At 37.0% G+C, this 25,736-nt stretch overlaps 3 protein-coding genes across 3 annotated transcripts; all 3 read right to left on the bottom strand.

Moving 5' to 3' along the window:
* Positions 1-10,299: 10,299 nt before the first annotated feature.
* Positions 10,300-13,504, bottom strand: LOC142620125 (uncharacterized). The gene is made up of 6 exons (XM_075793546.1): positions 13,357-13,504; positions 13,153-13,266; positions 12,526-13,070; positions 12,302-12,352; positions 11,580-12,167; positions 10,300-10,356 (listed from the first exon to the last, which is right to left on the bottom strand). Exons 1-6 carry the CDS (start codon positions 13,502-13,504, stop codon positions 10,300-10,302), a joined length of 1,503 nt encoding a protein of 500 aa, XP_075649661.1.
* A 1,328-nt stretch (positions 13,505-14,832) lies between these two features.
* Positions 14,833-15,768, bottom strand: LOC142620124 (uncharacterized). Its single transcript, XM_075793545.1, has 2 exons — positions 15,601-15,768; positions 14,833-15,408 (listed from the first exon to the last, which is right to left on the bottom strand). Exons 1-2 carry the CDS (start codon positions 15,766-15,768, stop codon positions 14,833-14,835), a joined length of 744 nt encoding a protein of 247 aa, XP_075649660.1.
* Positions 15,769-17,593: 1,825 nt separating this feature from the next.
* Positions 17,594-23,825, bottom strand: LOC142619262 (LEAF RUST 10 DISEASE-RESISTANCE LOCUS RECEPTOR-LIKE PROTEIN KINASE-like 2.7). Its single transcript, XM_075792327.1, has 5 exons — positions 22,871-23,825; positions 22,549-22,569; positions 22,110-22,208; positions 19,857-19,895; positions 17,594-18,969 (listed from the first exon to the last, which is right to left on the bottom strand). Exons 1-5 carry the CDS (start codon positions 23,667-23,669, stop codon positions 17,834-17,836), a joined length of 2,094 nt encoding a protein of 697 aa, XP_075648442.1. The 5' UTR covers positions 23,670-23,825; the 3' UTR covers positions 17,594-17,833.
* Positions 23,826-25,736: the final 1,911 nt, after the last annotated feature.

Here is a 25,736-nt window from a genome sequence, read left to right as displayed (position 1 = left end):
ATTTTCCTTCCTCAACTGAACAGTGGAAAACAACATTTTTCACCTTATTTTTCTTTTTCTATTTTCCATCCACCTTATTTTCACCCCAAACGAACACACCCTTAAGAGCCAAGTTTCTACTCTTTCCACATTTTCCCATTAAACCTAATCTCATCTCATAGGTTTGAAGGTTCCCTACAAGCTCAGTCAAAGGAATTTGATCAATTTTCTTCATTTCTTCAATGGCAGTGATCTTGGCATGAAATCTTTTAGGTAAGGACTTAACAATTTTCCTAACAATTTTGGATTTTGCTATAGATTCTCCAAGGTTAAAGGCAAAATTCACAATATCCTTAAGTTTAGCATAAAACTCATCAAATGTCTCATCCTCCTCCATCCTTATTTCTTCAAAACTACTAGTGAGTCTTTGAAGGTTCACAGTCTTTACTACCTTAGTTCCTTCATAGGTTGTCCGGATGATGATACATGCTTCCTTCGAAGTTTCGGTGGAGGATATCTTCTTGAAGTCCTCATTGGTGACTACACTGAATAAAGCATTCAATGGTCTGTTGTTGAAGTTTGCTGCTTTCATCTTAGCATCATCCCTATCAGCTGTCACTTCCTTTGGCTCGGTCCGGCCTATCTCCATAGTTTGCCACACCTTCTCATTTAAAGACTGCAAAAAAACTTTCATGCGTACTTTCTAATATACATAATTAGTGTCATCAAATAAAGGAGGTATAATAAGAGACTATCCTCTATCCATGACAAACAGGGGTCAATGGATCACACAACAAAAACTAAACCTAATCAGAGTGTGCCCGCTCTGATACCATTTGTTGAAAAATTTAGATCTTAGTTGATAGAATTAACAAGTTTTAAATTCAAGTTGTTAATTAGATTTATTATGAATAAACTTATTAAAACAAACTAACATCAATATCGTGTCAATATCATGCATAACAGAATAGTAAATAAGACAAGATATGATGACCTGGGAAAACCAATAAAACAAACTAGTTTCACTGATAAAAAACCTGGGGGGAAATTTTCCCGAAAAACAATCCACTATAATAAAGAGAAGTTTAGGATCTAGTACAAAACCTTTGTCCTTAGACTCTACAATCCCTGTAGATGAATTTTACTGCTTCAAAATATCTGAACTCTTCAATATATGAACGCCATCCTTTTGCACGGATCCCAGTATTCGACTAAATAATGATGCACAGCTCCCAATATGTGACTAACACACCAACTTGAAGATGTTGTTGGCTACAAAGTTTTTTACTTCATCAAGAATGAAGATCAAGAAACACTTGGTTACAAAACCCTAAGGCGTAAAAACACTATAGCTTCTTTAAGAGAGAATAAGGCACTCGGTCACTTTTTGCATGTGTTCTCCTTATATTCTCTTATGTGACGGCTTTTAAAATAAGCCCTATATATGTCTAGGGTTGTGAGAAAACAAACCATACACATACATGTCAGTATGGGCCGAAAATCAGATTTGAAAATTCTGATTTTGTAGATCTCAATAGATACTGTATCTGTCGAGCAATTGTCGAGACCTTGATAGATATATCTGTCGAGCTTTAATGAACAATACTTCTTCACTTTTTTGTTGGATAGATTTGCATGGTTTCAATACTAGACTTGAACTCTTGTTTATTAAAGTACTAAACCTATCCTAGATCTACCCAATTACAAGCAGAATGCGTTTTGTCAAAGGATTAACCAATTTACAATAGCATATGTTCTAACAAGTTCCACATATGTCCTAACATATCTATTATTTCTTAAATATGTTATTATTATTAAATAAAATAATTCAAAAAGAAAGCGAGCTTGATGGCCTAATCACTATTTTTTTTCTATCCTAAAAGCCATCAACCTTACAGAATCAGGCCATTGGACTTATAGAAGTAGCCCATGACAAGATTGTGAGCGATGAAAATTTATATTCCGATGTAATAAAAGAAAATCAAAACTCAAAAAAACTTTTAAGTATGAGCTTTACACTCTTCCTATGGATGAGTCTACTTCTAGTTCTAGTTCTAACAAATTCAAAAATTTAGATAAACAACAGAAATTGAGTGCAACAATATTTGTTTCATCCACAGGTATTGAAAATCATTTATATTAATTCTATAATAAATTTCACTACAATCTCTCTTTTAATGTAACCTCTCAAAAAAGAAAAAATTGAAATTGTCAAAACCAAGAAAACCTAGTCCTTCTTGTCATGGATTCTTACAAGTTACAAGGTCAAGAGAATGACAACATTTCCTACCTTCAAATCCACACTGTCTAAGTAGAAGCACCACTCCACAGCACCAGTAATGTAGAAAGTTATAACACTATCAGACAAAAAAAAATCAACAATGGTGTCTACTTCAGGCTTGGTTCTATAGTAAAAAAAATCTACAATCCTTCATTCTTATTTTTGTTTTCCGGAAATGATGGTACAATTTACCCTTTTTCTAATATATGTCAAAGAAAGAAATTGAACTATGTAAAGAGAGCTATCTGTTAAGTTCTAAAGTTTAGAACAATTGGCAAATTGTGAATACAAACTTGTCTAGATATAAATTTCTAAGTCTATAGGTATGATTAGACAATACTCAAAGTGCTGCAAGTCCGAATACAAGAAAAAGGAAGTTGCAGGCTCAAGAATTCGAAACATGCCAACTTTGACCGATCGGGAGAACATGGTCAATCGATTGAAAGATGGGTTCTGCAGAATTTAATTAAAGCCCAACAGCCCATTAAATGATTAAGGTTTCATATCTATTTCACATAGAATTTTAAGGAAACCCTAAGGTACGTTTTGTTATGACTTTAGAGGTGCTCTATTGAGACCTAAAAGATATTGTGCCTTCTCTTTTCAAAGTTACTATTGGAATTCCTTCTACATATTATTAAAATTGGTAGATTTGAAGTTGTAGCAACAAGATCATACATAGCTAATGATTTAAACCTTCAAGGGTGGTCTTGGAGTCACAAAATGGAGAGTTTGTGTCGCTAAACCTTTGAGTGAGATCTCCAAGTTACAAACGTGGGTGTTTGTGTTCAGCAAATTCAAGATAGAAGAGTCCGTGGAGTTGGAGCTGCAAGTGGTCGCGTTAGTAAGTTCTACAATAGGTAGCTTTAGATCTAGGGTTTAAATTTATTGTAAACTTCCATTCTATATATCATAGTGGATTTGTTTATCTTGAGGATAGTTAAGTTAAATCCTCCTCAAGTTTTTCTTACCTTGAAATGGTTGGTTTCATTAATTTTCCTGGGTCATCATATTACCGTCTTCTTTACTTTTCCGCACTAAGTAGTATGTTTACCTAAGTTTAACCTAGATCTGATTAATTAATCTTAGTATCTACTTGGCTAATTAATTAGTTCAAACAAATCTGGTTTGGAGGGGTCTAAACAGAACAAACACTACCATAAATCAAAGGAATAATTATTTGTTACGCAGAGATATGAAGCATCTTTTCACTATCAATTTAAGAAGACTAATTGCTCCAATTCAGCGAAAATGTTAGCTTTCCCATGTAAATCAACCTCATATCACCTGGTTTGCATTTAAAACTAAGTTGAAGCTTAAAGAAAGAGAAAGTGTTCATGAATATCAAACCAAAAGGCCCAGGAGTACCTACAGGCTGATGGAAACTCCTTAGGATTTGGAGCAACAGGAGCCATGGCAAAAGACAAAGAATCTCTCCAGTTTGCAGCTTTTGCCTTGTAAAGATGAAAATTACTCATGTATGTAACGTTCTTTGTTGCATCACGCGAGTAATACTCCCTTTTTACTTCAGTTGGTTGTTCATGATATCTACGAATTCCTTTGATCATATCATCCATGACATCTTCAAAGATCCCATGATTCACAAAGCCCAAAGTCAAAAACTTTTAGGGTGAAGTTCTCATCAAGAAGAATGTCACAAAGCTTGATATCAAAATGCAAAATTTGCATGTCACATCCTTGATGTAGATATTCAATCCCATGAGCCACTCCAAGAGAAATCTAGTATGCTTTTTCAATACTTAAAGGGATACTTCCTTCTTGAGAGAAAATGTATATGTCAAAAGAACCATTACTCATGAATTTGGATATAAGGGCCCGCCTTGGTCCTTCAGCACAAAAGCCAATAAGTTGCACCACATTAGTGTGGTGAATCCTTCCAATTGTTGCAACTTTACTTATGAATTGTTGGGCATTGGTTTTGAATTTATCCAACATCTTTATAGCTACAATGGGAACAATATCACGGAAAATTATTGGTACTTTTGGAGTATGGTAATATGGTTCTCATTCCTTATGATGGATCCTATTGTGAAATTAATTAGTAGGATTTGTCATAAATGTGAGAGGAGGGAGCACCACATTACTGTACCTTGAGAGTACCCGATAATGACTCCAATATCACAAACAACACCAAAACAAAAGTATATCAAGGTAAGCACTTACATCATCTTGATTAATTATTTAACAATCATGTTTAGGGCTATCTATTACCATAACCTAAATCAAATTACTGCTTTCTTTTCTCCTTCTTGATTTTTCCTCTTACATCACAATCTCTGCCTCTCTCTTTCATTGCAATTTCGCAATATGCCCTTTGCTCTCTTTCTCCACTAAATGTGTGGTAGTAAGAAATATCCATACCTCTCTTGTAAATTCTATTTTATTTCAACATTTCATAATTTTCGTTATCGTCAATAAATTTTAGGCAGAACACCTTGTGACTCAATACGTTACATGCTCATTTGGTAGTAACTTATTTTTAGTAGCTTATTTGTATAGTATTTAACAAAAAATAATTTGGTAAATTTTATATTAAATGTGTGACAAAAATTTAAAAAATAGATTATTTCTAATAAAACTTATTATTTGCAACCAGAAATAAAATAAAACTAAGACAAAAAGTAAAAGACTTTTAGCAAATAAGCAAAAGCTAAATGCACATATTTGGCAAAACCTAGGGAGAGAGAGGGGAAATAAAGATAATACTTTATTTTTCCTTTCACTTGTTTGGTTTGTACAAAAATGGAAAAAAAAAAAAAGATAATACTTTATTGATGAGTCTTTTCATTTTCTATTTCTTCACACTAATCCATTCAATATAGTGCTTATATATATAATTTTTTTTAATCATTTTGATCCTTAAGTTTTGAAACTATTTTCATTTTAGTACTTTTCATCTCCCTTGACACACAAATGGCTAATAAAAATAATTAATTGCAATTAAAAAACCACATCAGTATCTAAATATTAAAATAAAAAAATCTATGTCAAAAAAGAAATATGAGATAATTATTTTCTAAAGAAAATAAATTAATAAAAAAACACTTAAGTTTCTTTTTATTGTCTTTCATTTCTTGCAAAAGTTAGCGTTGCTTGTGATCAAACCATTCCAATTCTTGGAACAAAATTCACTGACATTGTTGTCACAGGTAACTAGAAGATGATTTGAGGTTTGGATTTTGTAGCTTGCACTGACACTTATAATAAATATAATAAAACAATGTTACAACATCAACATAGCTGATCACAAATTAACATCAACATAGCTATTCAGCAAAAACAAAAAAAAAATATATATATATATCAACATAGCTTTGCTCAAGAACACGAGCAAAACATGAGGGAGAATGTAATATGTAATTTCATTGAATTGATCAATTATGTTACAACTTACATGTTACAACATAGCTCTGAGATTTATACACAAACCTAATGCACCAATCAACTAATGACACCAGTGTGCAGTGTTAACCAAATATCCATACGGTGACGTTTTTTTATCAAAGCCAAAACGGTGTCACTTGAATTAGTTGAATGACACAGTTTTGGTCTATGACTTAAACTGTGAACTTATAATCCTTACACGTGAAGACCTGGTCTTTTACTCAAGCACACGTGCCTGAGTCTGTTTCCAGTTAGTTACAGAGTTTTAGTCTCAACGCAGTGTGGAGGATAATGTGGACTTAATTTTTCTTTTATTAATTAATCAAAGCCATTAGTGCTCACTTGTATACTATATAAAGTTTTCTTTGCTCTCAGTTATTCATTAAGCAAGATAATATGTGTAAGGTCGCAATTTGTACCTAAGCCCAATAGTAGAAAGGGTATAGGCCCAAAGAGCACAATACTCTAAATTTATAGAGAATGGGTTCCAAATCTAGTTGCTTATGGGCTTAGTTAACAACGGTAATGGCTCAAGATCACAAAATAATATTGATGGACAAGTTTATATGATGCAAAACTGTCCTCGGACTCAAGCTGATGAGCTAGTTCTTATATTTCTCTCTTCTTAAAGGAATATTACAAAAATATCCAGTCTATAGTGTTCTCTATCTTTCTCTCCGATCTCCCTTTTCTGAATGTCTCCCCCTCCTTTTATATCATCCTTCTTCCTTTCTATATTCTTCACGTATGGATTAGATTATTGGTTTGGATACTTGTCTCATCAGCCTTTCCCTAAAGTCTTTGGAAATAGTTGTAAGGCTGAACTTTGATGCTCAGGCATCACTTCCCCATTAATGCGGCTAGAGGTTTAGTTGTAGAGCATTTCATGCTGTAGTAGCAGCTTTATCTTGGATATTTCATAGCCCTTCTTCCTATTTAGTACGTCCACCATGCATACCCTTACTTACAGGATCTCTTAGAACATTGCATTTGGATGGTAGACAACACTTTCCTACCTCGGCTTTATTTAGCTGAGGAAGGATTCCTCCTCAGACCACCTTCCGGGATGACTTTGATCAAACTTTACCTCTTTACTCACCAACAGGGCCTCTTGGGTCGATATTTCCCCATCCTCGGACCATTTAATGTCCTTGGATTGGGCCTCTGGCCCAATAAGCACATACACATGTAATATTGGATTTATCGTCCCTACAAGCCCCTTGAAATTCTTATTTCTAGCTCCTTGGGAAGAAAGGAGGATCTCGATATCTCTCACCATAATTGTTCCATGCCCATCATACATCATATCTAACTGTGCATACACCTTTTCAACTGCCCAAGGCATGTTCCTGATGCTTTGACACACGAGACATGTCCACAATTAAATTTTTACGGTTGTATGTCCTCCACGTTGTACGACATGAGATGAATCCAACGGTTATGGGTCTTATCAAAACCTGAGTGGGAATTTTCCCGCTTGCAGCTCCTCATTGATATAAAAATTGTCTAAATCAATTTCTTATCTCACTTTTGCACTTATACGCTGAACTTGCAAGTCTATCTATCCTACTCGTGCCTTCACAGCTCCCAAGAACTAGTCCGAGGAGGGTGGTCTGTCCCATGTAAGTCTACATAAATCTCCTCATTTATTTTCTTTTCATCTATTTCCCTTCTTTTTTTTTGTCTTTCTCCCTTGCTCTATTTTCTCTTTCTTCAATTTTCAATACCTTCAAACTTCCTTAGGAAATGGGTAGATTCGCTTCTTTGGTAGACTTCGAGGAAAAAATAGAGGAGTTTAAAGCTCGGTATAGGATTCCACCAGGGGTGTCCATTAGGTACCGTGAGGAAGGAGAGTGGCATGAGCAAAGGCGGAAGGGAGAAGTAGTAATTCCAATAATCGCCTTTATAGAGGGCGGAATGAGAATCCCAATGGGCACAATTACTAGGGACTACCTTAGGGCTCACCGGTTAGCTCCCACCCAGTGTATCCCAAACGTGTTTAGAATATTAGGTTGTGTAGATGCATTTAACGAAAGGATGGGTTTAGAACTTACCCATCACGATGTTAATTGGATCTACAACCTTTACCACTTAAAAGGGCAAGGGTACTACCTTAAGTCTAGGTATCCCGAGGTCAGGCTTATCCAATGCCTCCTCGATTCCAACAAAGGCCTAAACAAGGATTTTCTGATCATGTCTAGGGAATGGCACGATGGCCTACCATGTCTGACGAGAGAAGGGATACCAGGTGGGGTTCTAGGTTTAAGTCAGTCATTCCATAATCACCCCTTTACTCTTTATTTCCTTCTTATGTTTGTATATATAACATTCCTTTGATTAACATTTTTTTTCGTTAATGATTTGCAGATAAGCATGTCGCCATTCTGAATTTCAGTCTTGTCAACGAAGCAAGTTTGGACAAGAACTTGAAAGCCGAGATATATGTTCATAGTGACGGTCAACTCAGAGTGATGCATCTGATCCTTGGATATACCCCTATATCCAAAACCTTTCAAGCACCGAAGTGTGTCATAAGGGCTAGCAACCCCCACCTGCACCGTATAAGTGTTGTTGTCAAGGGTTTCCTTCTTCCCAAGGACAATTCTATCCCCCGGAGGTACTCTGACCACACAGCCCATACAAGAAGGCATCCCTACAGTACCTCTTCCACCCCAACGTACAATTGGTGAAGCGACCTCTTCCCAACCCATCATCAAGGAAGAGGAAGAAATCGTTGAAGTCTCAGATTCTGAGGATGAATTCAACGTTTTCAACCAACCTATTTCCCTTGGAAATCCGGCTGGTGATCTCGGCACTTCATCTAAAGGGCCATCAAGTCCTTTGCAAGAAGAAATCACTAGCTCAGATATAATGCCGATTGAACGCAAGCCCCATTAGAGTCTTTGAGACCTGATGGAAGCTCAAGTAAAGAGTCAAGAGCCAAGTAAGACGGTCAAAACCAAATCTCCTTCCTCCATGGGACAAGAACAAGGGAAGTCTAAACAATCCAAGCTTCCCTCTCTTCCACTCGCTCAACCTTAATGTATTGACCAGGCTAATCTCAAAAGAAAAAGGGATCAACCTAAGGGTAAAGACGTGGTAGAGGGGGGAAAGAGTATTCCTCCTAGGGAAGTGGGGTACAAAAAGGGGTCAAATAGCCTCACACATCTTAGATGGCCTTAGAGAAGAGGGCCGAGGTCCAAATCCCTGCATCCGCTCCAGTTTGGGCTCCAGCCATAATCCTAGATAATCATGCTGTCACTGCTAACGCCTCCATTAGAAGCTCTGACTCAAGAATAGCTGCCTACGTGGCCAATGCACTAGAGCAAGCTCTTCTACTGCCTGAGGATATGGCTGAGTTGAGGCAAATGAGGAAGCATGAGGTCTTCATGATGTTAAAGAATGAGCTTGCCATGGTAAGATTGTTATCTAACTCTTCCACTTTTCACTCATCATTTTTTTATACTTAGTTTTTCTGATCTGACTATGCCCCTTTATTCCTTCTTAATTTTGTGAATAGGCCGTCCAATCTGCTCATAGGGCTGATGAGATAATTATCAGGTCGCACAGGGCAATGAAGGATGAGAAGGCCAGGCGCATTAATGCTCAGAAGACCTTTGAGGTGGCAGAGAAGAAGCTGCAAGAGGTGACTACCTAGCTGAAACAGGCAGAAAGCGAGAAAAAGAGTGTCGATGCAGCTTTGAATGTAGTTGAAAGGTAGGCCGAGACTCAACGGCTACAACTTCGCCAGGCCGACGAGGATTATGTTGCGGCAAAGAAGCAGATAGAGGCCTTCGAAAAGAGTCTGAGGGAGTTTAAGAAGGCAAAGGAGGAGGCCAACAAAGCCAAGGTGGACGCTGAAAAAGCCAAGGAGGAAGTCGAGAAAGCAAGGGATTGAGCTAAGCAGGATGGATATGAGGTTGGGGTGGTTGAGACCGAGGAAAACCTCAGATTGAAAGTCTCGGAGGTATGTAGGCATTACTGCCTCTAAGTGTGGAATGAGGCACTTACCTAGGCTGGGGCTGATGCCTCTTCCTCTCTCTGGAAGACAGAAAATGTTTACTATCCTCCAGCCATCCGGGCTTCTGGTCCATCTGTCCCCAAGGCTGATGCTGCCTCTTAGTGAGTCGATTCTGGAAAGGATGGCTTAGTTGAAACCCTTCCTTCCACTGGACATCCGTCCAATGAGGGTAAGCAGCTTGAGGCTACCAGGCAACCAATTGAAACTACTAAAAAGGTGGCCCATGATGCTGCTCAACTCCACACTGCCCCTAAGGAGTTTTCCAAGGAGAAAGGAACTACTCAGTCAATGGAAATTGTCCTCGGGACCCTTCCTATCACAACCAAGGAGGACCCAAAGGGCAAAGGGTTGGCCTCTGACAACACGGCTCCTAACCAGCCTTTGAAGACTTCCAAAGACAAAATTGTGATAAAGACAAAGCCATGACTTGTCCTTGCTTGATCTTTCTTTTAGCTTTAGTAGTTTTTTTTTTTTTTTTAAATGTAATTGGATATCTTGTAAGTAAGTTTCCTTTTCAAAAGGCTTTAAATTAATGAAAATGCCAAGTTTTTCCTTTATATGTATGATGCTTGTATCTTTTTCTTGTATAACTTCTACTTTGCTTAGTACTTAATCAGTAGGACAATGACATATGCCTAACTTTGTCATTTGCATGAGTGACACTTCCTTTCTAATCAATCAACAGAATCAAAAGTTAGTTAGTCAATTAAGTTAGCAAAGCGCCTTTATAACTATGAGATCCATACATCACAATAGAATAATCATTCACATCATTCACTATAGACTTAATAATCTTGAGAAAATAATCAGGTATTGACCAGACAACAGATAGGTTTGATATACTTACAAATGTTTTAAGTGATGCTCATGAACTCCCATCTGTTTAGATCAATGTTTTAGGAGTCCCCAAGATATGCAATCAGAATGGCTAAACACAATCAGGGTCAACCTTAGATGTTGGTTTACCCAAAGTGGAAGGTCCGAGAAACCAAAGAGTTTTGTTTAACACTTAGGAAAATATTGTGAAATATCAATTTACCTAAAGTATGTAGTATGAGGAGCCAGACATAGCCAAGGTTCTGTTTGATACTTAAAGAATGTAACTTACAGTGTTAATTTACCCAAAATAGATGGTCCGAGGAGCCAAAAATAACTAAGGTTCTATTTAATACTTAGAAAAATATTGCATATCAATTTACCCAAGGTATGTGGTTCGAGGAGCCAAGTATAGCCAAGGTTTTGTTTGATACTTAAAGAAAAATACTGCAAAATATCAATTTACCCAAGGTATGTGGTCCGAGAAGCCAAGCATAGCCAATGTTCTGTTTGATACTTAAGGAAAGTAACTTACAGTGTTAATTTATCCAAAGAAATGGTCTGAGGAACCAGACATAACTAAGGTTCTGTTTAACACTTAGAAAAATATTGTGAAATATCAATTTACCCAAGGTATGTGATCTGAGGAGCTAGACATAGCCAAGGTTTTGTTTGATACTTAAAGAAAGTAACTTACAGTGTTAATTTACCCAAAGTAGATGGTTCGAGGAACCAGATACAACTAAGATTCTGTTTAACACTTAGAAAAATATTGTGAAATATCAATTTACCTTAGGTATGTGATTCAAGGAGCCAGGCATAGCCAATGTTCTGTTTGATACTTAAAGAAAAATATGTAATATTATAAACGACATATGATAAGAAGAATTTTTATTAATAATAATACCTTCGCAGGTTATTTACATTCCATGGGCGTGGTACAACTTTTTCATCTAAATCTTCCAAATGATATGTCCCTATCCCTGCTACCGAGGTAATACGATATGACCCTTCTCAGTTGGGTCCCAATTTTCTCCATGCCAGATTTTTTGTAGTACCTAACACTTTCCTTAATACCAAATCCCTTGGCACTAGTGGCCACAATTTCACATGTGAATCATAGCCTTGTTTGAGTTTATGTTGATAATACGCCAGTTGAATCATGACATTTTCTCTTCGTTCTTCGACCAAATTCAAACTTCTTCCTAATAACTCATAGTTATTGTTTAGAGTGAAAGAGCTCATCCTCAATGTTGAGAATCCGGTTTCAAGAGGAATTACAGTCTCGGCTCCATAGGTACGATACGTCCATAAGACATGTGGTAACTCTTCCAGCCATTTACCTTTGGCATCATCCAACCTCTTCTTGAGCCCGTTCACTATTACTTTGTTCACAGTCTCGACCTGTCCATTCCCTTGTGGATAAGCCAGGGTGGAATATAAGTTTGTAATACCCAAATCACAACAATACCTCCTAAAGGCCTTGCTATCAAACTGAAGGCTATTGTCTGAGATGAAGGTACGAGGAACTCCAAAACTGGTGACAATATTTCTCCAGACGAACTTTTTTGCATCTAAATCCCTGATATTTGATAATGGCTCAGCTTTAATCCACTTAGCGAAGTAATCTGTGCCAACTAGCAACCATCTCCTATTTCCTGCTACCTTGGGAAAAAGGTCCCACAATATCTAAGCCCCATTAAGTGAAAGGCCAAGGGCTGGACAGAGGATTAAGGATGCCCCCTGGTTGATGAATGTTCGGAGCAAACCTCTGACACTGATCACACTTCTTCACATACCCTTGTGCTTCTCTCTGCATATTTGGACACTAATACCCTTGGGTTAATGCCCTGTGAGATAAAGATCTATCCCAGTATGGCTTCCACAAATTCCTTCATGTAATTCTTCCAATAATAACTCGGTTGCTTCAGGATGTATACACAACAGGTATGGTCCAAAAAAAGAGCGTTTTGTAAAACTTTTGGTTCTCAGATAACCAAAACCGAGGAGCCTTTCTTCTCACTTTGTCAACTTTAGACCTCTCTTCGGGTAAAACATCTTCTTTAAGAAACAGCACAATGGAATCCATCCAACTAGGCCCTACTTGAGTTTGACGAACACGGACTGTATTCTCGTTCATCTCATTAGGCCTACACAGATCTTCCACCAAGATAACCCGAGGTAAGCTTTGTGCCGACGACATTGCTAATGTGGCAAGAGATTCTGCATAGGTATTTTTGCATCTGGGGACTTGCACTAAGATGAAAGACTCAAACTTTAATTGTAAATGTCTAACCTGATTTAAATACTCCTGCATCCTCGGATCTCTTGTCTCTAGTTCCCCTGTGACCTGGCCTACAACTAGCCTCGAATCCGAGAACATTTCCACCATCTTTCCTCCCATCCTTTGAAACATGGTCATTCCTACTAAGAGAGCCTCATACTCGGACTCATTATTCGTGGCCGAGAAGTTCAACCTCAAAGATTTCTCAATAACGATTCTCTTTGGAGAGATCACAACCAACCCCACTCTTGATCCTCTTTGATTTACAGCACCATCCACGTACACTTTCCACAGCAGAGGTTCCTTTAAGGAGATTGTGCCAATTGATTTTCATCCATGCCCAACATCTTGCCATTTTCTTCTAACGAGGGCTCAGTGAATCAGCCACCAAATCGGCAAGGACTTGGCATTTTACAGAGGTACGAGGCATATACTTGATGTCAGAAGCTCCCAAGATGGTACCCCATTTGGCAATCCTTCCTGTGTAGTCGACGCTTCAAAGTATTGACCTAAGAGGAAGTTGAGTCAAAATAACAACTGTATGGGATTGGAAGTAATGGGGAAGCTTACGCATAGCATGCATCACTGCTACAATAGCTTTCTCCAATGGTAAATAATGCATCTCAACCTTATGTAAGGACTTACTCACATAATAAACTGGCCTCTGTACACCACCATCAACCCATATCAACACCAGACTAACGGCATGATGAGCCATAGCAATGTAGGCGAATAGAACTTCATCCACCTCGGGCTGAGATATAATAGGTGGTCGAGAAAGATATTCTTTAAGCTGCTGAAAGGCTAAAGCACACTTCTCGGTCCATTCAAATCCCTTTCACTTATTCAATAACTGGAAGAAAGGCCTACATCCATCTACGGACCGAGAAATAAACCGGTTTAGGGCAGCAGTCATCCCTGTCAACTTTTGAACTTCTTTGGGATTTTGAGGTGGCTGTAAGCTATTAATTGCTCTAACTTGTTCAGGGTTAACTTCAATTCCACAATGAGTGACCATATAACCTAGAAATTTACCATATCCCACACCAAGGGAACATTTAGAAGCATTAAGGTGCAGCTTATATTTTCTCAGTGTTTGAAAGGTCTCATTTAGGTCTTCCACAAGCGCGGATGCCACTTTACTTTTCACTACCATGTCATCCACATAAACCTCAATAGTTTTTCCCAATTGTAACTTGAACATCCTAGTCATCATCCTTTGATAAGTAGTCCCTAAGTTCTTCAAACCAAAGGGCATTACCTTGTAATGATAATTCCCTGTTGAAGTGACAAAGACTGTTTTCTCCTAATCATCCAAAGCCAAAGGTATTTGGTGATAACCTTGAAAAGCATCCAAAAAACTTATTTGAGGGTTCCCAGCAATGGCATCCACCAATTGATCTATATGAGGCATTGGGAAAGGATCTTTGGGACAAACCTTGTTCAAATCTGTGAAGTCTACACATACTCTCCACTGCCCATTCTTTTTCTTCACCACCACTATATTAGCCAACCACTCAGGATAAAAACTTCCTTGATAGCTCCAGCCTGTTTGAGCTTGATCACCTCTTCTTTGACAGCCTCAGAATGCTCTTTGGATGAATGCCGAGGTGGTTGTTTCCTCGGTATTATTGTCGGATTGACGTTCAGATGATGGCACATGAAGCTTGGATCCACCCCAAGGGCCTCATAAGAGTTGCATGCAAACACATCAATATTTTCTTTCAAGAACATCATCAACTCTTCCTTCTCCTAAGGATGAGATCCGACCTAAAAGTACTTCTCCTTATCATTATCTATTACAATTCTTTCCAATTCCTCACACTCTGTCTCCTTTGCCGTAATGCCAACTGATGCTGGCTTTTTTGATTGCTACAAACTTTGCTTGGTTGATGCTGAAGACTCTGCCTCGATTTAATGCCTGATGGCAGCCACCATGCATTGCTTGGCCATAGGTTGGCTGCCCCTCAGCTCTTCCACCCGGCCACCAAATGGATATTTTACCTTCAAATGCAGGGTAAAGGAGACAACTCCCATGGCATGAAACTAAGCTCTCACCACAATGGCTATGTAGGGGGAGAAAGCATCCATTACTATGAAGTTGACATCTATTATCTCCGCCCCAATCCGCATTGGTAGCTTAATCTGACCCATTGGTATAATAACCTTCCCATCGAACCCTATTACGGGTGAATCATAACTAGTTAAATCCCCCAGTTTCAGCCCCAAACCCTTATAAAGATTTGGGTACATAATTTCCACCCCACTACCTTGATCAACCATTACTTGTTTCACGTTGTATCCTCCTATCTTGAGCATAACCACTAATGCATCATCGTGTGGTTGTAGAGTACCAGCCTCGTCATCGTCAGAGAAACTCAGCGCTGGTCGGCCCTCCGTTTTGCTCCTTTTGGGTTCTGGGTAGTATTCCCCTACAAGAGGTTGGGCCACGGATATTACCCTAGAATGGTGAGAACTAACCTTTCTCGGTGTGGCGAGAACGACATTGATTGTGCCTAGAGGTGGTTTCGAAGAAGTATCCCTCTGAGATCCTGACCCTGCATGCCCTCCCTGCCCCACGGGATGGTATATGAATTGCTTTAGCTTACCTCCTCGTACCAGCTGCTCCAAGTGACCCCACAAAGTTGTACAATCCTCTGTAGTATGCCCTCACTCCTGATGGTATTGACAATGAAGGCTTTAGTTATGCCTCGTGGGTCCCCTCCCACTTTGTTTGGCTACTGGAAAAAAAGGTTCATTCTTGATTTTCTCCAGGATTTGATGCATTGGTTCTCGAAACAGCAAGTTAACTACTTGTGGTGCCGTAGCAACCCCAGATTGCCTAGAAAAATCTCGCCGAGGACGATTATTGTTGAATCGGTCTGACCTAAAGTCCCTCCTATCTTGAGAGACCACCTTCTCCTTGCCTTTACCCAATTTTTGATCTTCCTCGACCCGCTTATAGTTGTCAATGCGGTCCATAAGCTAGCGTACACTATTAACCGATTTTCTTGTTAGTGATTTCCTCAGACCATGCTTGGCAGGCAGGCCGACCTTGAAAAGTTCTTATTGCCACGTCATCAAAATCTCTATCTACCTCATTGAACATCTCCCAGTATCTGTCTAAATATGTTTTCAAAGTTTCTCATTCTCGCATAGTCATAGGCAACAAGGAGTCCAAGGGTCGAGGAACCCTACTATACGTAATAAAGCGAGATCCAAATGCCTAGGTGAATCCCTTAAAAGAATCAATAGAACCCGCCCCCAAGCCATTAAACCATCTCATTGCCATAAGTCCCAAATTAGATGGGAACATCTTGCACATCAAAGCTTCATTCTTGGAGTGTACGGCCATCCTTTGGTTGAAATGGCTCACATGTTCTACAGGGTCTGTTCATCCATTGTACATGGTGAACGTTGGTTGAGTGAACTGCCAAGGGAGTTTGCCCTCTTCAATATTGCGCGTGAAAGGTGATTTAGCAATTTGATTCAACACCCTGTTCATAGCGTCGTTTCCCAAGCCTTTACAAGGTAAACTTTTCTTTCTGCGGTCACGCAAGTTGTCCCCTTCACATGAATATGACTCACTAGGGGGAGTCTTTGATCTGAGCCTATAACTGCTGTCTCCATCATCACCAGAAGAGGGGTCAGAAGTGGAGGGGGTTCATTTTCGTTGCTCATGGCATAGCTTCCTCTTCAAGTGATCAATCTCTAGCTGCATGGCTTTAGCATGCTCTACATGAGAGGCAAAGCTCCCACTTAATGATTGACTCCTGCTAGTATGGGCAGTATGCACACTCCCTTCCCGGTTTCTACCTCACTCAAGATTGAGGGAACGGTCCTGATGTTGGGACCCCATAGACTCAGCTTGGTGAGGACCTGAACCTACCATAGTTGAACGTTAAGCTCAATAAAACAACAAGATTCCCACAGACGGCGCCAATTGTAAGGTCGCAATTTGTACCTAAGCCTAAGAGTAGAAACGGTTTAGGCCCAAAGAGCCCAATAAAATAAATTTATAAAGAATGGGTTCTAAATCTAATTGCTTATGGGCTTAGTTAATAATGGTAATAGCTCAAGATCAGAAAACAATATTGATGGACAAGTTTATAGGATGCAAAACTGTCCTCAGACTCAAGCCGAGAAGCTAGTTCTTATATTTCTCCCTTCTTAAAGGAAGATTACAAAAATATCAAGTCTACAGTGTTTTCTATCTTTCTCTCCGATCCCCCTTTTCTGAATGTCTGCCCCTCCTTTTATATCATCCTTCTTCCTTTCTACATCCTCCACATATGGATCAGATTACTAGTTTGGATACTTGTCCCATCAGCCATTCCCTGAAGTCTTTAGAAATAGTTGTAAGGCTGAACTTTGATACTCAGGCATCACTTCCTCATTAATGCGGCCAGAAGTTTAGCTGCAGAGCATTTAATGCAGTGGTAGCAGCTTTATCTTGGATATTTCATAACCCTTCGTCCTATCTTGTATGTCCACCATGCATACCCTTACTTACAGGATCTCCTAGAACATTGCTTTTGGATGTCAGGCAACACTTTCCTACCTCGACTTTATTTAGCCGAGGAAGGATTCCTCCTCAAACCACCTTTCAAGATGACCTTGATCAGACTTTACCTCTTTACTCACTAACATGACCTCTTGGGTCGATATTTCCCCATCCTCGGACCATTTAATGTCCTCAGATTGGGCCTTTGGCCTAATAAGCACATACACATGTAATATTGAATTTATCATCTCTACAATATGAATCACAGATTTTTCCCTCAATCTTTCTCTCTATGTCCTCTCCTTTCCATTGTCTAGAAACTCATCGAACTCTTTCAACCAGGCCACTAAACATTTATTAAGAAATAAGAAAGACTACAAGTTGTATAATTCTAATTAAAGAGAGCTATAGTAAATCAAGGGAACAATTATTTGTTACACAGAAAAATAAAGCAACTTTGTACATCGCAAATTGCAATCATTTAGTGGAGATGTTTGCTTTCCCAATTAAAATCAATAGTTTGAAACATCAACTAGTTTGCTTTTAAATTTTAGCCAATTGACTTGATTCACCTGATTGAAATGATGTACTTGTTGAATTTAAGTTGTCTCTTACATCCCCTGTCGGTCTTCCTGGTGATGATGTTAGGAAAGGCTTGGAAGGCATTTGTAAGCTTTCAACTTCTCCTTCGAGCATTTTTACAACTTTGTTCATTGAAGGACGATCACTAGGCTTCATTTGTATACACCATAATGCAACTATGATCATCTTCTTAGTAGTTTTCTTCTCCTCCTCAGTGGCATCTTCCATTTCTATGTCATTTCCTTCGCTAAATTGGCCATAGACCCAAGTTGGGAAGTAAATTTGGCTTGAATGGTCTACAAATTGATTAAAGTTCTTTCTTCTACTTGCAATTTCCAATAATAACATGCCAAAACTATAAACATCCGCTTTATAGGAGACCCCTCCAATATTTTTATAGAACAACTCTGGAGCTATATATCCTAGTGTTCCCCTTGCAGCAGTCAAAGACACTATGCTATCATCTATTGGATAAAGTTTTGCAAGTCCAAAATCAGAAACTTTTGGGGTGAAGTTCTCATCAAGAAGAATGTTATGAGGCTTGATATCAAAATGCAAAATTTGCATGTCACATCCTCGATGCAAATATTCAATTCCACGAGCCACTCCAAGAGAAATATTGTATGTTTTCTCAATACTTAAGGTGGTATTTTCTCCTCTAGAAAAAATGTATTTGTCAAGAGAACCATTAGGCATGAATTCATATATAAGGGCACGCTTTAGTCCCTCAGCACAATAGCCAATAAGTTGCACTACATTCCCATGGTGAATCCTTCCAATTGTTGCAACTTCATTGATAAAGTCTTGCCCGTTAGCTTTGGAACCTCCCAACATCTTTATAGCTACAAGAAGACCACTTTGAAGCTTTCCTTTATATACAGAGCCATAGCCTCCTTCACCCAATTTGTCCTCAAAACCTTTAGACATCTTTCTAATTTCTGAGTATGAGTACCTAATTGGCATGAGGTTAATTTGGCTTTTCAGAAATTCTTCAACATTATCATACATAGATAAATGCCTCTTACGCCACTTACATATCAAAACGGCCACCACACAAGGAGTCCCCAAAACAATTTTTGTGGCAAGGTGTAAGAATACTGTGCAGGAACATCACATAAACAACTATTAGAAAACAAATTTGTTGTAGCATTACTATCAATTTTTTTTTTAATTTTCACAAAAATAACTTTTTTATTTTTATATTTTGGGTTATTTTATTTTATTTTTTTTTATCCTTACGTTTTGAATTTGGTTTTCAATCGCAGTGATGGAAACTACTTGTGTAGTCAAATGTTTACATAGCTATCATGCTTAAAAGATGACATGATTAATAAAATAAAATAAAATGATCAAAAAAAAAAAAAAAGACGCCATGCTCCTGGAGGAGTAGAGGAGATGATTAGGATGGTGAACTTGAAACGCAGAGCATGAGCAGCTAGCTGGTGAGCGAAGCCAAATGGTATTGTTTTAGTAGAGGTTTACTCATTTTTAGGTGTTTTACATTCTAGAGGAGACTTAACTTATTCTTTTGCATTTCATATTGGTGATCACTTTTATTCACGTTAGGACAAGTTATTGACATGTAATTATTATGTAGACTTCCGTTCTTTTGTGGTAAGTGATCCTTGTGATTATTCATAGAAGCCTGACTTACTTTAGGAGTATCTTTAATGAAATTGTTATGAAAATTTCTTGATGTTGGTGAGAATTCTTTGGATTGAATTGTTAAAAAAAATATATTTATAGGTACTTTTGGGTTATAGTTTTCTCACGTTTGGGACCATTTTTTAGTTTAGGGGGTGTCAAAAGGGAAGCACCACATATGTTATTTCCATGTTAATGCAACTAATATTTATGTCTTGTTTGCATGTGTAACTATTTTTAAGCACATCCATTAAATGAATAAATAAATAAAAACTATTTTTAAGAACAATGTTAATGAATCACATGCTAAAAAAATTTGAAGAAGAGATCAAGTTATTACCGATGTTCTGTACTGTTAAGACCCAATTGACCCAAAAATCTGCAAGAAATTCATTACAAAGGTAAAATTACTTTTTGTTAACAAAAGATGAATTGCTAATTAGTGAAATGAGTGACATGAATAACTTGAAAATTCTACGGCCTAATAAAATTGCATTAACAACTCTCATTGGGCCATGCTTAACAGTAAATATAAACAAAAAAACTAGTGACTTTATTGAGTAATATCACAAGTACTACAACTTTTACTACATTAAGCTAACAAGCTAATGTGTAATCAACCGCAAAGAAATAATTCAAATATTCATTTATGAGTTATTGAAACTTATCAATTACATTTATTGTCATATCAATTTGTAAGTAAAAATTTGTAATATTTGTAGCATTTTCCGACTTTATATATATATATATATATATATATATATATGGTGGCAAGAAGAAGAAGTGTTCAGCCAAAGAAACAGAAACAGAGGACAAGATGAACTGCAAAGTAGAAGAAGAAGAAAAGCACTACAAAATAGAAGGAGATAAACTACTGTAGTTTCTTAAAATTGTTACTAAACGACTTGTAGCTTAGATTAGTTGTAGATAAACTGTTAGTGGACACACACTTAGCACGTGTAAGAGTTAGGTAGAGGATTAGTTAGCTGGTAATTAGTATGGTTTATTCTGTTATTTCCTTATATCAGCTAGTATATAAAGCTTGTAATCCTTTTGATAATATATATTCTTGGGACGTCACTTTAATTGAGAGGAGCTTGATTAGAATTTGCACCAGACTAGCCGTTAGTCAAAATTTCGATCCAAACAATAGACTTATTGAATGAACCGTTAATCAACAAACTACAAATATTATTGCTTTCTTATTCATGTCTGGCTCTCTCCCCCAACCACTGAGATTGAATCTCTCTCTCTCTCACAGTGGCAGAGCCACATTATGGCCCAAGGGGACCACGGGCCCCCAATTTTTTTTTGAATTTTTAGGAATGTAACTTACGAGCTTGACAATTTCTTGTCTCAAATCTGTGTTCTAGGAAAAAATTAGGAGTAAGAAACTTATTTTAGAGAGAGTTGTTTTCTAAAGCCTTTTAGTGCTCCACTGATTTCTAAGGCCAAAAATACTTTATTATTTGCTCTAATCCTAGAGGACCACACGTGTATGGTTTTAAAACTATACACTACAAAAGCAAAAGGTGATCTCAGTTACTTCCAGTTAGGTACGTGGTTTATTGGCTTTCATTCTCTTGTCTAACTTGTGTTGAGTCTTGTGACTTATACTTATCTTTTAACCATATAAATTGCTTAGGTTTTGTCTTTTTGTGTAAATATATGTAAATATAAAAATATGTAATTGTGTTGAAATTACTAATCGGCTCTTGTCTCTTAGTGTGGGGTGGATGGGGCCGTGGCATTGAATTGGGATAGTGGTCTATGGTCCCTTAAAAGTAAGTGAATATACATTATAAAAGACAAAAAAAAAAATTATGTTAAGCAGTTTTGCAGTGGGTTGAGCTGGGTGGATGATGCATATTTTTAGTCTTTACATTGTGCAAAGCAAATGAAACTATGGGATGAGTGGTATATTGTGTAATTTATGCTTCTTTAAGGATCACCTAAAAATATTTCTAGAACTGCCACTGTTTACCAAAACACCTCGAAACACTCGAAATAGACCGGAATGACCCGAAATTTTTTTCGAAGTAGAATAGGGTGGGTTACTATTCTGGTTTGTTTACTAGCAAGGTATTTTCTGGCCGTTACGGCCGAAACGGAATGGAATTAATAACATTGAATCAAACCTAATTACCTAAAGACTAAAAAGAAATAGAATTGTGTAATTTTTGCTTCCTAAGGAACACCCTGAACAAATTTCTAGGAGCCGCCACTGAATGTAACACCAAAAAAGTGGTTTGCAATTGGGGACCTTTGGATTGGAGTTATTGGTGTGTGACTGAGTTTTTCTGTGAAGGATTGATGAAAATGGTGAAAGAGCTTGGAGAGGAAATTTGATTATCAGGGGCTCTTGCTCTGATACTATATTAAATTATCGAATCTTCCAAAAACTTAAGCTATCGAAATATAATAATTTTAATAATTTAACTATATACTTCTAACATCATCAATAGTGTGTGTTTGTTTCTCAAAAAAAAAAAAAACATCATCAATAGTGCAATTACTCATGCAATTCTATTTCCTTGTCCATTCTATGTCAATTACTATCTTTCAAACAATTTTTTTGAGATAGAAACCTCACCTGCTACTCCTGAATCTGGTCCATCATACAACCATCCTCTATGTTGGACTAAGTAATACCACCAGTCTGCATTATATTCTTCATAGCTATAGCTCCATTCTGCATTTTTGTCAAATAAAAAAACAACATCAGCGTTGAAAACTACAAAATTAAATTTGGTCATTATACGGAAACTACAATAAATATTCCCTAACATGTCAATTACACACTAGAATTGATGGCGTGCGCACCAATAAGCTATCTTCTTAAGAAATTTGACAATTTTTACTTTTCATTTCCTCATGCACATAAAAGTTTGAGATCAGCCAATTGCCCAAGTACGATATGGTAATTCCTCTACTTATGTTATCATCACATCAAGCAAAATTACTCATACAATTCTATTTTATTGACCATTCTATCTGATCCTTCAAACAAGTTTTTGAGATAGAAACCTCACCTCGGATGCGGTCGAGCATTCCTGCAATGAAAATAAAAGAATAATATCAGCTTTTGGAGAACTGAAAATCAAATCTAGCCATTATACCGAGACTTCAAAAAAAAAAAAAAAAAAAAAAAAATCCTAGCATGTCTATTACATTGGTATGGAATTATGGATGGTGTATGCACCAAGAAGTTTGGTCTTATGGAAGTTTAATAGAAACAATACATGAATGGTTAGTGAATAGTGTCAGTGGAAAAATGCAAGAATCATGCAAAGGGAAAAAATGGTCAACATGTAAATGGAAAGTGTTATGGCCTTTCTCGCTTTATTTACCCACCAATACTGTCGTCCTCGCATTGAACATGGTTCTTGTTATTGAGGTAACAATTGCCGTATGTTGGGCAATAATCTGCACAAATAATATAGAGCCACGAAAGCTCAAAACCATATACTAATTCATTGTGGACGTCTTTACAGGAAATATTTGAATCAGCACTTCTTGGCCACGATGTCCGAAACATCTTCTCTACTTTGCACGACTCCTCCACTTCGGATACGTTGGTTCTACCAACTTTAACATATCTATACCTCTTGGAATCAGATATAGAAGAAGAGTTGTCATTATAATTGCAAGTAGAGGTGTCCAAATACAATGGAGAATTCACTGGTTTTTCACAGCTCATCAAAACCAAACTCCGAGATAGTTCGAGATGTCCGTAATTCACCTTTGTCCCCTTTTGCAGATAAGTGTAATATGGACTGTGAAAATTGAGATCATATCGAGATGAAGAATGAGTCGGGGTGGAGAAGGAGAAGTAATTGTCCTTGTGTATACCTGAGTCCACAATACGGATTGTGTAGTTGTTGTAACTGATTTCCTGTACGTAGTATTTTCCTCTAGATATGTATAGCACCGTACGATTGTTCTCACACGAAAGATTATAACTGAAGTCCCCGCAGTTTTCTGGGTCTGTCTTCAATCGAAAAGGAAAGCTTATGTTGTGGATATTCCCACAAGAAGAAGCGGAACAGGTATGATTAACCATAGCAGTAGGAGCACAGCAAGTTGGATGGACTAATACAAGAGCAATAAGGACAGCGAGTCCTACAGTAGTGAACGTCAATCCTCTTGCCATTGAGGTAGGTAGAGATAGAGAGAGAGGGATATTTCCACTAGTACGTATTAGAAAACTTCCACATACAGCTGTAGACAAACGCAAAAAAAATTCTTTCTGTGGTCTTCACTCTTCAAAGCATCTTAAACATTAATAAAGTAAAAAGTAGAGTTTCCAGCTGAAGAAAGATGAAGCGCAAGTTCGTGGTAGTGGAACAATATCAACATCAATATATAGAGAAATGCACCAACAATATTTGGCATCATCACACATACCGTCATCTTGATAAATTATTTCACAGTTATTAAGGGTATATTTAGATACTGTTTATTTTACTGAAATTAAAAAAATATTGCTGATAAATACTGTAAATAAAGATAAAAATTAGTTGAAATAGTACAGTGAGACCTATGAATAATACCAAAAAGTACTGTGGAGCTCATAAATAATAGCAAAAATAAGCTGAACAATGAAATAATTTTAATTTTTAATTTTAACCCAAATGCACACAAAGTTTTTTTTTAATTATTATTTTTTAGAAGATTTTTTATTATTATTATAAACATATAGTTAAATTACTAACAAATTGAACATGTGGCTGTAAGAAAGAAATTATGAAGGCAAATGAAATGGAATTCTCTCCCAAAATTTGTAAAATAATATATTTAAGTATGTAGTAATTTCTTTAAAATTGTGCTTTAAAAACATTATTGTAGTAATTAATAGTTAATTAATACCCTAAATTAACTGAAATTTAAGTGAAAATAATTGAATTTTGAAAACGTAATTATAATATTTAGAATTGTATTTTCCAAAAACAATTTTAGAAAAAAAAATACATTTTCAAATAGTATCAATTTAAATAATTATTATAAAAAATTGCAAAATTCTGTTATGAAGCATTTGTTAAGTTTTACGGTGCACATCATACACAGCCTCCAAAATTCCCAACGGTGTATTACATATTTGAACTTGATCATCAGCACATAGCCAGGTTGTTGGAAAATGATCTTACCCATGTATTGTGAGGTTTCTGCTGCTGCTTGCAGCGGAAACATGAGACACCACCTAGTGTGTGTTGCCTTATATTGGTGGCCACACCATATATAACACTGTATTGACTCTTCCTTTCTTCTATTTTGACAATTACGAATGTGATGCCTCAGATATGATTGGATAATGATTAAGTGTGTGTGTTGTGCCAGGTATGATGAATCTCACATTACGCATATACTGGGTTGATCTGGATTTTATTAATAACTACCATGGTTTTGGAATTTGAGCCGTTCAAAGAACCCGAGAAGAGAGAGGTTCAACATCTTTGAGCTTAGCTTGGGGTTCAACTAAGGTCCAACCATGATGTGTCATTTAATTTTTTATTAAATTTAATTCATAAATTGTGTTTATATATTTTTATTAAATTTACTCCATAAATTGTATTTATATATAAAAATTTTCTATATTTTACCAGCTTAATGGTTGACATGCTGGACATGCATATATCACTCTAGAGAACCCAAGTTCAAATCTTAGTGCTAACTAATTTCAACAAACATCATATGGGCAGGAAAAAAAAAAAAAAAAAATCAGCCTTTGGGCTAGTTTTTGGTTAATTGGGTCAGACTGCCCAATCCAGTCTGGGTATGACAACTACAATAAACCTCAATTTTGAATGTTCTTTTTAATGTATATAGTAAATAAGGCTAACACTTTTCGTAGGGTCATTACAATGAATTAAATATTTAAAATTTAAGAACACCCCAGAACTTTTTTATTTTTTATAATAATGGGGGAGGGGAATTTAAACTAATGATTCTCCTAATTATACAAGGCTTTTGACAAAACACCCAGTTTTATAATATCATACAATGCTTATGTACCAACGATTGGTAACATACCATTAACTTTATTCGCCCTCTACGAATATAGTCCTGCTTACAACAGAATAAGTCATACTTTGGCACAAGAGGAGGTTTTATTTTGCTGCAGGTTGCTCGAATTTCAATCAATCCTTCAACTGATTGGGTATCAAATAGCTTTAATCAATTAATTCTTGAAACATGCATGATGAAAATGGAAACAAAAAGG

The sequence above is a fragment of the Castanea sativa genome, chromosome 12, assembly GCF_040712315.1.
Source record: "Castanea sativa cultivar Marrone di Chiusa Pesio chromosome 12, ASM4071231v1".
NCBI lineage: Eukaryota > Viridiplantae > Streptophyta > Magnoliopsida > Fagales > Fagaceae > Castanea > Castanea sativa.
Note: the sequence above shows the minus strand (reverse complement) of the source record. Positions and strands in the feature narration are given on the sequence as shown.